At 42.3% G+C, this 14,048-nt stretch overlaps 3 protein-coding genes across 5 annotated transcripts in view; 2 read left to right on the plus strand and 1 right to left on the minus strand.

Moving 5' to 3' along the window:
• Nucleotides 1–2,168, plus strand: part of LOC139583349 (guanine nucleotide-binding protein G(olf) subunit alpha-like) — a 67,501-nt gene extending 65,333 nt beyond the window's left edge. For both annotated transcript variants that reach the window (XM_071414317.1, XM_071414320.1), the window contains exon 12: nucleotides 1–2,168. In XM_071414317.1, coding sequence (XP_071270418.1) covers nucleotides 1–147 — 147 coding nt within the window. In that variant the 3' untranslated portion in view covers nucleotides 148–2,168.
• Nucleotides 2,080–13,933, minus strand: mppe1 (metallophosphoesterase 1). 2 transcript variants are annotated; one of them, XM_071414322.1, is made up of 9 exons: nucleotides 13,263–13,933; nucleotides 12,417–12,525; nucleotides 11,877–11,980; nucleotides 11,581–11,661; nucleotides 11,296–11,404; nucleotides 10,842–10,922; nucleotides 5,259–5,417; nucleotides 3,814–3,954; nucleotides 2,080–2,984 (listed from the first exon to the last, which is right to left on the minus strand). In XM_071414322.1, exons 1-9 carry the CDS (start codon nucleotides 13,496–13,498, stop codon nucleotides 2,802–2,804), a joined length of 1,203 nt encoding a protein of 400 aa, XP_071270423.1. In that variant the 5' UTR covers nucleotides 13,499–13,933; the 3' UTR covers nucleotides 2,080–2,801. The 2 variants fall into 2 exon arrangements, with proteins under 2 accessions (XP_071270423.1, XP_071270424.1); XM_071414323.1 differs by having other exon boundaries at nucleotides 5,259–5,381; nucleotides 13,263–13,931.
• The window catches only part of LOC139582315 (inositol monophosphatase 2-like), a 19,924-nt gene continuing 17,772 nt past the window's right edge, over nucleotides 11,897–14,048 (plus strand). The window contains exons 1-2 of the mRNA XM_071412310.1: nucleotides 11,897–12,035; nucleotides 13,304–13,399. Of these exons, the coding sequence (XP_071268411.1) occupies nucleotides 11,897–12,035; nucleotides 13,304–13,399 (235 nt within the window). The remainder of the gene's footprint in view (nucleotides 12,036–13,303; nucleotides 13,400–14,048) is intronic.

The raw sequence follows: 14,048 nt of genomic DNA on the forward strand, positions 1-14,048 counted from the left end.
AGGATCAGCACGGCGAGCGGCGACGGCAAACACTACTGCTACCCCCACTTCACCTGCGCCGTGGACACGGAGAACATCCGCCGTGTCTTCAACGACTGCCGAGACATCATCCAGAGGATGCACCTGCGCCAATACGAACTATTGTGATTGGTTGCAGCCCACCATCCAGTCAGCGCTCTGCCAATCCCGGCGCAGTATGATTCCACTCCCAAAACACAAGGCCCTGTTACCAGGGGGACCAGGAGAACTACTGAAGCATCACAATGCTGTCATTTTGTTTGCCATTGTTGTTGTTTTTCTATTTTGTTTTCTCCTTCCTTTGTTCTTTTATTTATGGCCAATCTTGACTTTATTTTGTAGGTCTAAGCAGGGATGGGACATTGTGTGTGTGCCTCATCTTTTATTTCCAATGCCTTTATTCTGTTCATTCCACTAAGCCTTTTTAGACATATTTTTTGGTAGTTTTTGTTTGAAACTAGTCATCTTCTTCTGTCATTTCTGTTGTTTGATCTGGACCAGCTGAAGTTGTTAAGAGGGTGTGTGTGTGCGTGAGAGTTGAGGGATCTGATGGACTCCTGTGTATGCTGGTTCCTCCCAACACTTCTCTCTCTCTCTCTCCCTCTTTCTCTTTCTCGAGTACTTGATGAAGGGGTGGGTGGGGCGGGCAGCAGATGTATCAGGTAACTTAATGCCGTCAAGGAAGTATACACATGATGTAGCACCGTGATATTTATTACTCTGTCACTTTGTTTATTTTGTATCATTTTATTGCAGGATGATGGAGAGCGAGGCTTTCAGGCTGTAGATTTAGCATAGAGGGGGTGGGGCTTGTGGGAGAATAGGAGGATGCTGGGAGTTTGAGTCCAATGCACCTCCGGCTGTAGGGGCAGCAGCAGCTTTCTGCCACGTGTCTAGATGGAAAGAGAAATACCACACTCACTTTGATTTGCCCACAGACGGTCCTTTTTACTTAGATCCTCTTGGGCAAGAGTTCTATATATATATATATATAGATTTGTTTTTGTTGATTATCTTGTACAGACTGCAAAATGTAATGTTATTTTGTACAACTTTATTGAGAAAAAAACTACTTGTAGAAGATCTTTGTGCCTTGATAATGGCTGTACCTGTAAATTGAGCTCTGATGTATGTTGTTGACTGCCCCTGTACAGCTTGATGTCAAACTCTATCTGACAGTAGAGACTGCAGGTAGGGCGTCTCTCTCTCTCTCTCTCTCTGTAGAGGTACATTTTTCTGGTTTATAAAAAAGGAAAATGTTCTTTAGTAGAAAAAGGAGGAAAAATTTGCGAGGGGTTAAAAAAAAACACACGGAAATCCTGTATACATTATGCAAATTAACCACTTACCTACCGCAGTGACCCCAGGTCGCAGCCAGAGACATTGCCTTCATCCTCCTTCGTTTTGACGGTGAACATTTCAATTTTTGTTTCTGATTCTCAGCTTTAATACATTACAAGATCAATTGACGTGTCCAAATCGCAACCTGGTGTTGTTTTACTACAGTAGGAAGCAACTTTTTAGATATGAAGTGTGTATGAGATGTATACATACACGTACCAGTAAATGTGTGTGTGTGTGTGTGCTTCGAAGCATGCATGTACTGTAAAACATATACACACATGCACTCATGCATTGTAATGTACATTGTACATATACATTTTATATATGTACATATACATTTATAAAGATATACATATATTCTATAAATCTATATGTACAATTATACATAGTAATGTGTGTGCCTATGTGTATACATATTTATGAATGTCTAGAACGTATGTATGCATACACATGCATAGGCATCAACTTATATAGAATGAGAGTAGAAAGTAGTGATCACGTCGGTCATGGACACGGAGAGCCCTTCACATTGCCACAGGCGTGAGTGTGTGAACCCAGTTAGATGGGCTGTTCTTTACACCGAACAGCAGCTTTCAATGTGCAAGTCTGTTCTGAGAGCGAGGAGGCAGGAGTGATACGTTTGTGTCAGGCCTTTATGGAATACGGAAAAACATTTTTATTTTAATAAAGAGGCACATCAGAATACTTTTTTTGGGGGGGGGGGGGGGTTTGTCGAAACTGAATATGCGGGAAAATATGACAGATTATGTACACTTTGTATATGCATAAATTACAGTTACAAGAAACCCAGTGTCACCATCTTCCCTCGACTGTTTTCGTCCAGGTCACATTTAAAAAGCTCAAAGATGGCCCTGCCATAGCTTATTCACCAGTAGATCAGAGATAAAATAAAACATTCAAGTTGCCAATAATTTAAAAAGGGAAACAACGGATAAAATCTCAGGGCACGTAATTGATCAGTAAAAGCTATCCCAGAGTGACCATCCCTGTAAAAGGTGCTGTTGGGTTCTATGTCAGGACCCAGGCCCTCCCTGTAAAAGGTGCTGTTGGGTTCTATGTCAGGACCCAGACCCTCCCTGTAAAAGGTGCTGTTGGGTTCTATGTCAGGAGCCAGACCCTCCCTGTAAAAGGTGCTGTTGGGTTCTATGTCAGGACCCAGGCCCTTCCTGTAAAAGGTGATGTTGGGTTCTGTGTCAGGAGTGTCTACACTACACAGGAGTCTTTGGAACATGGGGCCTGAGGGCATCAAAGGTGACAGGTCACACAGATGTCCTCATACAGTTACTTTGACAGGTATCATAGGGCCTATCTCTTGCCCTTCACCTAGAACATTTCACCCTCTATTGGTTTCAGTCACACTTCAGGGGACTTTCTTTTAAGCGGCCCGCCAAGCAAATAGTTCGATCTAGGGGAAACTGTCAGAAGCCCTTGTGCTTGCCCATGAGATTGGTGGCCAGGAGCATGGAGGTCTTGGTGAGGTGTAGGTGGGCCAAGAGCAGGAGGGAGACGACCATGGCTGTGGAACAGTAGATGGCCACCACGCTGCTCTCTTCTGGCAGGAAGCACTTGGCCAACTGGAAGTCCGTGGGAGAGAAGGTGCCCTGGAGAGAGAGGTAAACTTTAATTTAAAATGGAATTGACCCCAACCCTGAGACTGAACAAAAATATAAACGTAACATGCAACGATTTCAAAGAACAGTTACAGTTCATATAAGGAAATGTGACTGGGGAATACAGATATGCATCTGATGGTCACGACTACCTTAAACAAAAAGCTAGGGGTGTGGATCAGAAAACCAGTCAGTATCTGGTGTGACCACCATTTGCCTCATGCAGCACAACACATTCCTTTGCATAGAGTTGATCAGGCTGTTGATTGTTGACTGAAATTTTGTCCCACTACAATGGCTGTGCGAAGTTGCTGGATATTGGTGGGAACTGGAACACGCTGTTGTACACGTCAATCCAGAGCATCCCAAACTTGCTCAATAGGTGACATGCCTGGTGAATATGCAGGCCATGGAAGAATTGGGACATTTTCAGCTTCCAGGAATTGTGTACAGATCCTTGTGACATGGGGGCAGCAGGTAGCCTAGTGGTTAGAGCGTTGGGCCAGTAACCGAAAGGTTGGTGGATCGAATGAATGGCACGACAACAGGCATCAGGTTCTCGTCACGGTATCTGTGTATTCAAATATCCATCGATAAAATGCAATTGTGTTCATTGTCCGTAGGTTATGCCTGCCTATACCCCCACCAATTATCTTGGCATAGGATAAATGCTCACTAATAGGGATGTGCACAAAATTTGAGAGAAATATGTTTTTTTGTGTGCGTATGGACAATTTCTGAGATGTTTTATTTCAGCTTATGAAACATGGGACTTTACATGTTGTGTTTATATTTTCATTCAGTGTAGTTAATTAGTTACCAGGATGAAGCTGGGGTTGTTGCGGTTTCTCCAGCTGAAGGAAGGAACGCTGATTTCTGGGTGCTTGTTGTCATGGACCACCTTACAGGCACTGTGGGTGTGGCCACTCAGGATAAGGCGGGGCTGGAACCACCAAAGTAACTGCAGAGTGGGACCAAAAGAATCGATCATATTTCTGTAATAACATGCCTCTAAAGTCGTGTTCACATTGGCCGTTTGAACTGACTCAAATCGTATTTATTTATTTTTCCTGCAGTATGAACAGCCAAAAAACACATGGAATCAGATATTTCTAGCCACATTTCAAACCACCTTCCTAAGTGGTTTGAAGTCATATACAAATTCGATTCCTGGCCATGCGACTTGTGTCTGAACAGTCAAATCTGATTTATTTGTCATCATGTGGTTTTAGACTGTTAGTTGGTATCTTGTTGCTTGCTAGCTACTCTGTTTTTAATGTTTTTTTTATTTAACCTTTATTCAACTGTTGACATGTGGTAGCCACATAGCTTGTTAATTGTTTAGAAACAAATGAGTGAATGTGCTAGAAAGCTAAACAGCTACCCAGCTAGCTAGTGGACTGCTGTGGCTAGCTAGCTAGTAGACTGCTGTGGCTAGCTAGTAGACTGCTGTGGCTAGCTAGTAGACTGATGTAGCTAGCTAGTAGACTGCTGTAGCTAGCTAGTAGACTGATGTGGCTAGCTAGTAGACTACTGTGGCTGGCCAGCTAGCTAGTAGATTTCTGTGGCTAGCTAGCTAGTGGACTGCTGTGGCTAGCTAGTGGACTGCTGTGACTGGCTAGCTAGCTAGTGGACTGCTGTGCCTGTCCAGCTAGCTAGTGGACTGCTGTGGCTAGTCAAAAAGCACTTGTTTTGAAAGTTGGATCATCTTATCCTTTGAAGCTTTAAAAGTGTTCTTACTACTATGATTTTGAACATTCAAAACAACTGGGAAATGTCCATGACAGGCATTATTGTCACCTTAGCTTGCTACATAACTGAGTGATAGGAAGCACAAGCACCACCACCAATCAGTCTAGACCACTGCACACACACCCCTTGTTACTATCACAACTAGCATAGCCTTGTCAGCACATGACTGCTGTCTGAACACACACAATTTGGTCACTTGTAACTTGCTGTTTGTACAGTTGTCCAAAATAAACTGAACAAACAAAACTGATATGAGCATTAAGGCATGCAGTGTGAACAAGGCTTAAGAAGACCCAACATTTGTTATGGTTTTTAGTCAGAAACATGCACTCTTCAGAATGAGCCCTAGGGCTGAATCTCAATAGCCTAAAGTGGCTTGCTCTCCTTGTCTCCTTTCATTCATCTGCACGATCTGAATAAAATAAAACAGGTGCAAGCAAGGAGAGGAGGCCACTTTAGACAATGAGATGCACCCCAGGTGTTAGTTATATGACCAAGTGTGTGTAAGCTCACCCTTTGAGAAGCCTCCTGGGATAGCACGTCATAGCGCTCATGGAACACCTGCTGTCGCTCTTCAGGAGAGGCGGCGTCCTGCCCAGTGCACTCTGCATCGTTGGGTCGGTACAAAGGGTAGTGCTTCCGACAGAAGGTCAATACACAGTACATAACATACTGTAAGTGAACAAGGCTAGGTGTTTTTGTATAATAGGTAGGCTATACACAATATGGATTTCATTTGCAACCCTACCCTCCCCCAGAACAGCTTCAATTTGTCAGGGCATGGACTCTACATGGTGTTGAAAGCGTTCCACAGGGATGCTGGCTCATGTTGACGCCAATGCTTCCCACAGTTGTGTCAAGTTGTCCGGATGTCCTGTGGGTGGTGGACCATTCTTGATACACACATGAAACTGTTGAGCTTGAAAAACCCAGCAGCATTGCAGTTCTTGACACTAACTGGTGCGGCTGGCACCTACTACCATACTCCATTCAAAAGGCACTTAAATCTTTTGTCTTGCCCATTCACCCTCGGAATAGCACACATACACAATCCAAAATCCATTATTTTACCAGGTAAGTTGACTGAGAACACATTCTTATTTACAGCAACGGCCTGGGGAATAGTTACAGGAGAGATGCTTTAAAAAAATCTATTTTCAAGTGACATCAATAACGGATCATAACTTTCACCTGGTCAGTCTATGTCATGGAAAGAGCATATATATTTACTCGACTCATTAGCACGGATAGAGAAGCTTGCTTTGGAACCCTAGTTGTTTACATGTTTGATTGGTCAGATAAGTGCAGGCGCGAGAAATTTCACCAGTGGGGAGAGAGCAAGAGAGAGGTGTACACATGGATGGCGCATGGCTTGAAGTGCTGAGCATCATGAGATGAAGTGAACTGGAACAGGTTTAGGCTATTATAACTTTACAGAATTATATACTAGACATACACTACTATTCAAAAGTTTGGGGTCACTTCGAAATGTCCTTGTTTTTGAAAGAAAAGCTAATCTTTTGTCCATTAAAATAACATCAAATTGATCAGAAATACAGTGCAGACATTGTTAATGTTGTAAATGACTATTGTAGCTGGAAACGGCAGATTTTTTATGTAATATCTACATAGGCGTACAAAGGCCCATTATCAGCAACCATCACTCCTGTGTTCCAATGGCATGTTGTGTTAGCTAATCCAAGTCCTCAACTAGCCGAGCTGCTAGCTAGCTGCATATCAAGGTAGCTGGGTTTTCTTGAGGGATTGAACGTAGCCCGTGATGCGGTTAGCCATTGTGGCTGGGACCGCAGATTGTCCCGGGTTTGTGGCTGTCTAGATCCCTGCAGTTTGTTGTTTTCAATCTTCCCTGTGACCTGCCCTGTCTGGAACTGCAAGGAGTAACAGCCTAACATACGTTGCTAGCTACCATGACAAAGACCAAAGCTGGCGGAAATACCGTTGAGGACAGTGGGGTCTCTCAATCACAGGTGAAAGATCTTTTAAACGAACAAAAATAGTTCCACAAGCAGTTGTTACAACAACAAGGAAATAGCTTCAAGTGTTTTGTCCAAATATTGGTGGATTCAACTAATAAAAGAATGGATGACCTGACACGAGAGGTCCAGGTCCAGGTCACAGTTTGCAGTTCTCCCACGGTCTGCTCAATGATTTGAAACAGGAGAACGGCAAGATGACAGCAATCTGTAAGTCATTGAGAGAGGACATCAGATCTATGTGTGAGGCCATGATAACAATGACAGACACATCGAGGGACAGTCAAGGCGGAACATGGTTGTGGATGGAATTGCAGAATCTCCACATGAGACATAGATGGAGTCTGAAGACAAAGTGAGGGAAATGATCTTTGAGAAATTGAAGACGGACCACAGGAAGATTGAGTTGGAACGTGCCCACAGGACTGGAAAGCCCACAACCGGCCCAGGTGGTAGGCCCAGGCCTATAGTGTTCAAGTTCATGAGGTTCAAGGACAAGATAGCTGTTCTGGAAAGAGCCAAGAACTTGAGAGGAACGTATATCTTCCTCAACAAGGACTATCCTGAAGCTGTGCGCCAGAAGAGGAAATAACTGATCCCAGCCATGGAAGCTGCCAGAGCGCATGGGGACATTGCGTACATCCGCTACGACAGACTCATTGTCCACCCTCCCTCCCAGAAGCCTGGAGGGGATGAGAGAGCCAAGCCTATGGGTTCATAGCTTCAACCCTGCAACACACACACACCAATTGATTAATGGACTGCTGAATGTATATTTTGTTCTCTTGCTTTGCTTGCTCTTTTCAGTATTATGTCTAAGTGATAAGCTACACAGGAAAGTGCTGAAAATAGCCCATATTAATAGATGTAGACTTAGAAATAAGGTTCATAAAATCAATAACTTGCTAACATCAGATAACATTCATATATTAGCCATTTCTGAGACTCACTTAGATAATTAATTCAGTAACTAAATAATATGTGTGAAATGCTTGATAGTGTATGTGATGTAAACAAAGAGGTCTACTTTCTTGGGGACCTGGATATTAACTGGTTTTCATCAAGCTGTCCGCTCAAGAGGAAGCTTCTTACTGTAACCAGTGCCTGTAATCTTGTTCAGATTATTAATCAACCTACTAGGGTGTTTACAAACACTACAGGAACAAGAGCATCCACATGTATCGATCACATTTTTACTAACTCTGTAGAACTTTGTTCTAAAGCTGTATCCGTACCCATTGGATGCAGTGATCACAATATAGTGGCTATATCCAGGAAAGCCAAAGTTCCAACAGCTGTGCCTAAAATAGTGTATAAGAGATCATACAAAAGATTTTGCTGTGACTCATGTTCAAAATATTTGTTGGTCTGATGCGATTAATGAGGAGCATCCAGACGCTGCACTTGATGAATTTATGAAATTGCTTCTTCCAATTATTGATAAACATGTACCTGTTAAGAAACTGACTGTTAGAACTGTTAAAGCTCCGTGGATTGATAACGAATTGGAAAACTGTATGGTTGAAAGAGATGGGGCAAAAGGAGTGGCTAATAAGTCTGGCTGCACATCTGACTGGCTGATTTACTGCAAATTGAGAAATTATGTGACTAAACTCAACAAAAAGAAGAAGAAACTGTATTATGAAGCCAAGATCAATGATATAAACTTTGGAGTACTTTAAATGAAATGATGGGCAGAAAGACAAATTCAACTCCATCTTTCATCGAATCAGATGGCTTATTCATCACAAAACCATTTGATGTTGCCAATTATTTTAATGATTACTTAATTGGCAAAGTGGGCAAACTTAGGCAGGAAATGCCAACAATGAACAGTGAGCCATCGTATTCATGCATAAGAAAACTAATAATGAAAGAAAAGCATTGCAAGTTCTGTAAAGTTAGTGTGGGAGAGGTGGAAAAATTATTGTTTTCGATCAATAATGACAAACCTCCTGGCATTGACAACTTAGATGGAAAGCTACTGAGGATGGTAGCTGACTCTATAGCCACACCTATCTGTCATATCTTTAATCTGAGCCTTGAGGAAAGTCTTTGTCCTCAGGCCTGGAGGGAAGCGAAGTCATTCCGCAACCCAAGAGTGGTAAAGCTGCCTTTACTGGTTCTAACAGCAGACCTATAAGCTTGCTGCCAGCTCTTAGCAAGCTGTTGGAAGAAATTGTGTATGACAAAATACAATGCTATTTCTCTGTAAACAAATTCACAACAGACTTTCAGCGTGCTTATAGAGAAGGGTACTCAACATGTACTGCACTGACACAATTGACTGATGATTGGTTGAAAGAAATTGATAATAAGAAGATTGTGGGAGCTGTACTGTTAGATTTCAGTGCAGCCTTTGATATTATTGACCATAACCTGTTGTTGAAAAAACGTATGTGTTATGGCTTTTCAACTTCTGCCATATCGTGGATTAAGAGCTATCTATCTATCTAATATACCTCAAAGGGTTTTCTTTAATGGAAGCTTCTCTAATGTCAAAAATGTAAAGTGTGGTGTACCGCAGGGCAGCTCTCTAGGCCCTCTTTTCTATTTTTACCAATGACCTGCCACTGGCATTAAACAAAGCATGTGTGTCCATGTATGCTGATGATTCAACCATATACGCATCAGCAACCACAGCTAATGAAGTCACAGAAACACTTAAAGAGTTGCAACCTGTTTTGGAATGGGTGGCCAGTAATAAACCGATCCTGAACATCTCTAAAACTAAGAGCATTGTATTTGGTACAAATCATTCAATAAGTTCTAGATCTCAGCTGAATCTGGTAATGAATGGTGTGGCTGTTGAACAAGTTGGGGAGAGTAAATTACTTGGCGTTACCTTCGATTGTAAACTGTTATGGTCAAAACATATAGATTCAATGGTTGTCAAGATGAGGAGAGGTCTGTTTGTAATCAAGAGATGCTCTGCTTTTTTGACACCACACTCCAAAAAGCAAGTCCTGCAGGCTCTAGTTTTGTCTTGATTATTGTCGAATTGTGTGGTCCAGTGCTGCAAGGAAAGACCTAGTTAAGCTGCAGCTGGCCCAGAACAGAGCGGCACGTCTTGCTCTTCATTGTAATCAGAGGGCTATTATAAATACTATGCAGGCCAGTCTCTCTTGGCTAAGAGTTGAGGAGAGACTGACTGTGTCACTTCTTCTTTTTATAAGAAACATTGTGTTGAAAATCCCAAATTGTTTGCATAGTCAACTTACACATAACTCTGACACACACACCCCACCAGACATGGCACCAGGTGTCTTTTCACAGTCCCCAAATCCAGAACAAATTCAAGAAAGCGTACAATATTATATAGAGCCATATTGCATGGAACTCTGTTCCATATCATATTGCTCAAATAAACAGCAAACCTGGTTTTTAAAAAACTGATAAAGCAACACCTCACAACGCCTCTCCCCTATTTGACCTAGACAGTTTGTGTATGCATTGATATGTAGGCTATGTGTGACTTTTAAAAGAATGTATGTAGTTCTGTTCTTGTCTATTAATGTTCTGTATTATGTCATGTTTCATGTTTTGTGTGGACCCCAGGAAGAGTAGCTGCTGCTTTTGCAACAGCTAATGGGGATCCTAATAAAACAGAAAATACCAAAGCTATGATCCCTTATTGATGTCACCTGTTAAATCCACTTCAATCAGTATAGATGAAGGGGAGACAGGTTAAACAAGGCTTTTTAAGCCTTGAGACAATTGATAAATGGACTGTGTATGTGTGCCATTCAGAGGGTGAATAGGCAAGATAAAATATGTAAGTGCCTTTGAATGGGGTATTGTAGTAGGTGCCAAGCGCACCTGTTTGTGTGTGTAAAGAACTGCAACACTGCTTGCTTTTTCACCCTCAACAGTTTCTTGTGTGTATCAAGAATGGTCCACTACCCTAAGGACATCCAGCCAACTTGACACAACTGTTGGAAGCATTGGAGTCAACATTGGCCAGCATCCTTTCAACACCTTGTAGTCCATGCCATGTTCCTATGTTTTGTACACTCAGTGTACAATGACTCTGCAATGACCTATAATTAACTAAAGTAGTCTCAGTCACTTCGCAAGCACGCACACACACATTAAACCGTACCTGTAGGATGATAGGTGATGAGCGGGGAAACTTCTGCATATCCTCCTGACAGTATGTTCTCATGCTGCTTGACCGGTGGCTCTGTGAAATCCACAATATCATTACAATCTACTTTCACATTAGCAATGGGAGTAACATAATGTTGACAATGTGTAGGGACAATCCTTCCTCTTTCGTGACAACATAATGCTTACCACATTTCAAAAGACATTTCTGGGGATGTTAGTGAATAAAGTCTGGGATTAACCCAAAACATTTGACCCACATATCTTTGGCGCTGAGTAACATGCAAAAGCCATATGGTGACTCTTGATTGCACTCGGGAGAGAAATACTTATTTTTTTGTCAATGTTCAAATCTCTGCTTCTTTCCAAATCCCAATAACCCCTATTTTGTTTGTGTGTTTGTGTGTGTGTGTGGCATTGATGAGGATGATGGTTGTGATTAAGATCACCAGCACTGAACAGTTGAGAGCCTGAGAGAGGCTGTACAGCTCGTTTTCCACATGCTCGCAGATGGGGCAGCGGTCTCCATGCATGGCCATACTGTTCACCAGTACAAAACTTTGTGGGAACATACATACACACACACACACACACACACACATTAATGATGGTACAAGGATTGGAGCTAAGCTACACATCAACGTGACTAACCACAAACAACACATTGTTAAACTGTTTACATGCATAATTTTGAGACAAGGTTAGATGACACAATTTACAGTAAAGGGACCTACTTGACTCCCTTGTTGGTTACGATCCGGGCAGAGGTGACATTGAACACCCTCTCGAAGCGTTCAAGTTTGTACCAGCTCATTCTGTTCAAAGATTTAAAAAAATAAAAATATGTTATGTTATGTTATGTCAAGATAAAGTGAGCACAACCACAGGGCTAGGGCCTACTAACACACACCAACTACAGACAACATAAGTCCCTATTGTTAGCGGAACTAGGTGAGAATAGAGAGAACAACGTTGTTGACATGTTCTTGGTAGCCTCCATTTAACAGTGAGACTTCTGAACTTAACTTACTCATGATGGAAGCCGATGTCATGGTTACCAATGATGGCTATAAGCTCCATGTCTCTGGGATGTCGGAAGATCTGCTTAAAGCGGCGGACGTCATCCTCCCAGTCCTGAAGAACACAAGGTGCATATTCAGAGGGTCACAGAGGAACAGTTTGAGCTGGGGTATCAACATCTGCCTCAACCCCTCCTAGCACTAGACACAGTAGGGTGTGTACTACTGTTATTTAATTCCACCCTCAGTTGGATTTAGGTTACATCATACCATTACCTCATAATACATGTAATGAACTCCCAAACACCTACTGCCATTCACTGTCTGTGTTTCTACTAAAGCACAACTGGTGGAGGTTAGTCACACCTCAAGGACAATCAAATCAAGAAAAATGAAATTGGAACGGCCAATGCTCAAATCCACGCACACACACACGCACATCCCCTTATGTGCCAACAGATAATATTATTATCACATATCCTGAGTAGTCTAGCTGTTGGCGGTGTGTGTGGTCTATCGTTTCTGATAACCGACCGTGTCCATCAACTAACCTTTGGGGAGCTCCATTTCCCCTCGTCGAAGATGTCTCCCAAAATGAAGACCACCTCTGGCTGTAGGACCCCCAGTGCGGTCTGGAAAGCTCTCTCCATCTGCCATTCTCTATCAGGAAGTACAGTACATTATGATTAGGGCAGGGAGTTTTCCTGACCATGTGGAAAGACCACTAGGAAAAACTCTGGGCCCTGACTATAGTGATAGCCTATTACAGTCCAGAGTTGTCCTGATGATGCCTCATAAGGAAATACTCCTGGCCCTGATAATAATCTGTTGGTCAGGACTACCCAACACTACCAAGATACAACCACCTTTGATTGAAAATGTTTTTGTCCATCATGCTGTATAATGTATTTAATAAATCCTGGTAGCATCCTCCCAATGAAAAAAGCTATTGAGACTGACCACTAGAACTCATTTTGTGGACCATGTGAACATGAAGCATTGCAGTCAAACCTGTGATCCGGTTTAGTGCCCTAGCTGGTGAAGATGGATGCCATGGTGATTTCATATTATCTGATATTAATTTGAGCCATCTAAGAGGATTAATTCTATTCCTGTCCTAAAATAAAAAGCTCCCACTGTCCATGATTTATGGACGTGTTTGGAGGGAATTGTGCTGTCTGTTTCTGTTCATTGTTTCCAGATTTTAGTTTTCTGTACATCTGATATGAGATGCAAATTACAGTTTTGACCAAAGAGAGGTTTGAAATGCACACATTCAACAAACGACAGTCCTACAGGGATGTAAAACACACAAAAATAAACAATTTTTTAAATTAATATGATAACTTATCAAATACGCATAAGCAATGAAATTGGAATAGGAGTTTAAAGCCTACCTTCGCAGTTTGTCGAACCAGTGTCCCTTTATTGCGCCAAGGAGGTGGGTATCCGACAGAAACAAAGCCTGAAGTGGGGGGACTCCCTTGCCGCTGTCTCTATTCAACTTCGGCCACGAACAACGCAAAATTGCAGGGTAATATATCAAATATTCACAGAAGATAAACACGCAAATGACAGATAAGAACAGAGTGAAAGTAAGGCCCCATTTACATTTGCAACTCAGTCCGTGCATGTCTAAAAACGAAATGCCAATCTGTTCCAGTCACTGCTGGACAAGGCGAACTAAATCCTGCTAAATCATTGAAAATAACTTGCCCTAGATAAACGTAACGACTTAAGATTTGTACAGAGGACGCATGCCCTGCCTAAAAAATACGCATATTCGTCGGTATCAATAGTTTTTGGTCCGTTTAGGATTGTCATGCGACAGCAATCTCCCAAATATGACTCGCGTGGGATGTCTAGTCAAGAGAATGCGGCGGCTGAATAGTTGTTGGTAGCAAAGTACTTTGTATATATCTATATATCTATATTTGACTGCAATTATTGGCTTAATTTGGCTACAAAGTCCTCAAAACTAGTTTATGACATTAAGCGCGATGCAGTTTGAGCATGTGAGAGAGAGAGAGAGTGTGTGTGTGTGTGTGCTGGAGTGCGCTCAGTTCGCGTTAACGTTTACACTGAACCACACGTTTCCCCAAAACGGTGCGCAAAAAAACGGTGCAGACCTTTCTTCGAAAGCCTTTGAGGTAGCATACGTTTGCGCCCGTTTGGTGTGTGTG

The sequence above is a fragment of the Salvelinus alpinus genome, chromosome 8, assembly GCF_045679555.1.
Source record: "Salvelinus alpinus chromosome 8, SLU_Salpinus.1, whole genome shotgun sequence".
Classification (NCBI taxonomy): Eukaryota; Metazoa; Chordata; class Actinopteri; order Salmoniformes; family Salmonidae; genus Salvelinus; species Salvelinus alpinus.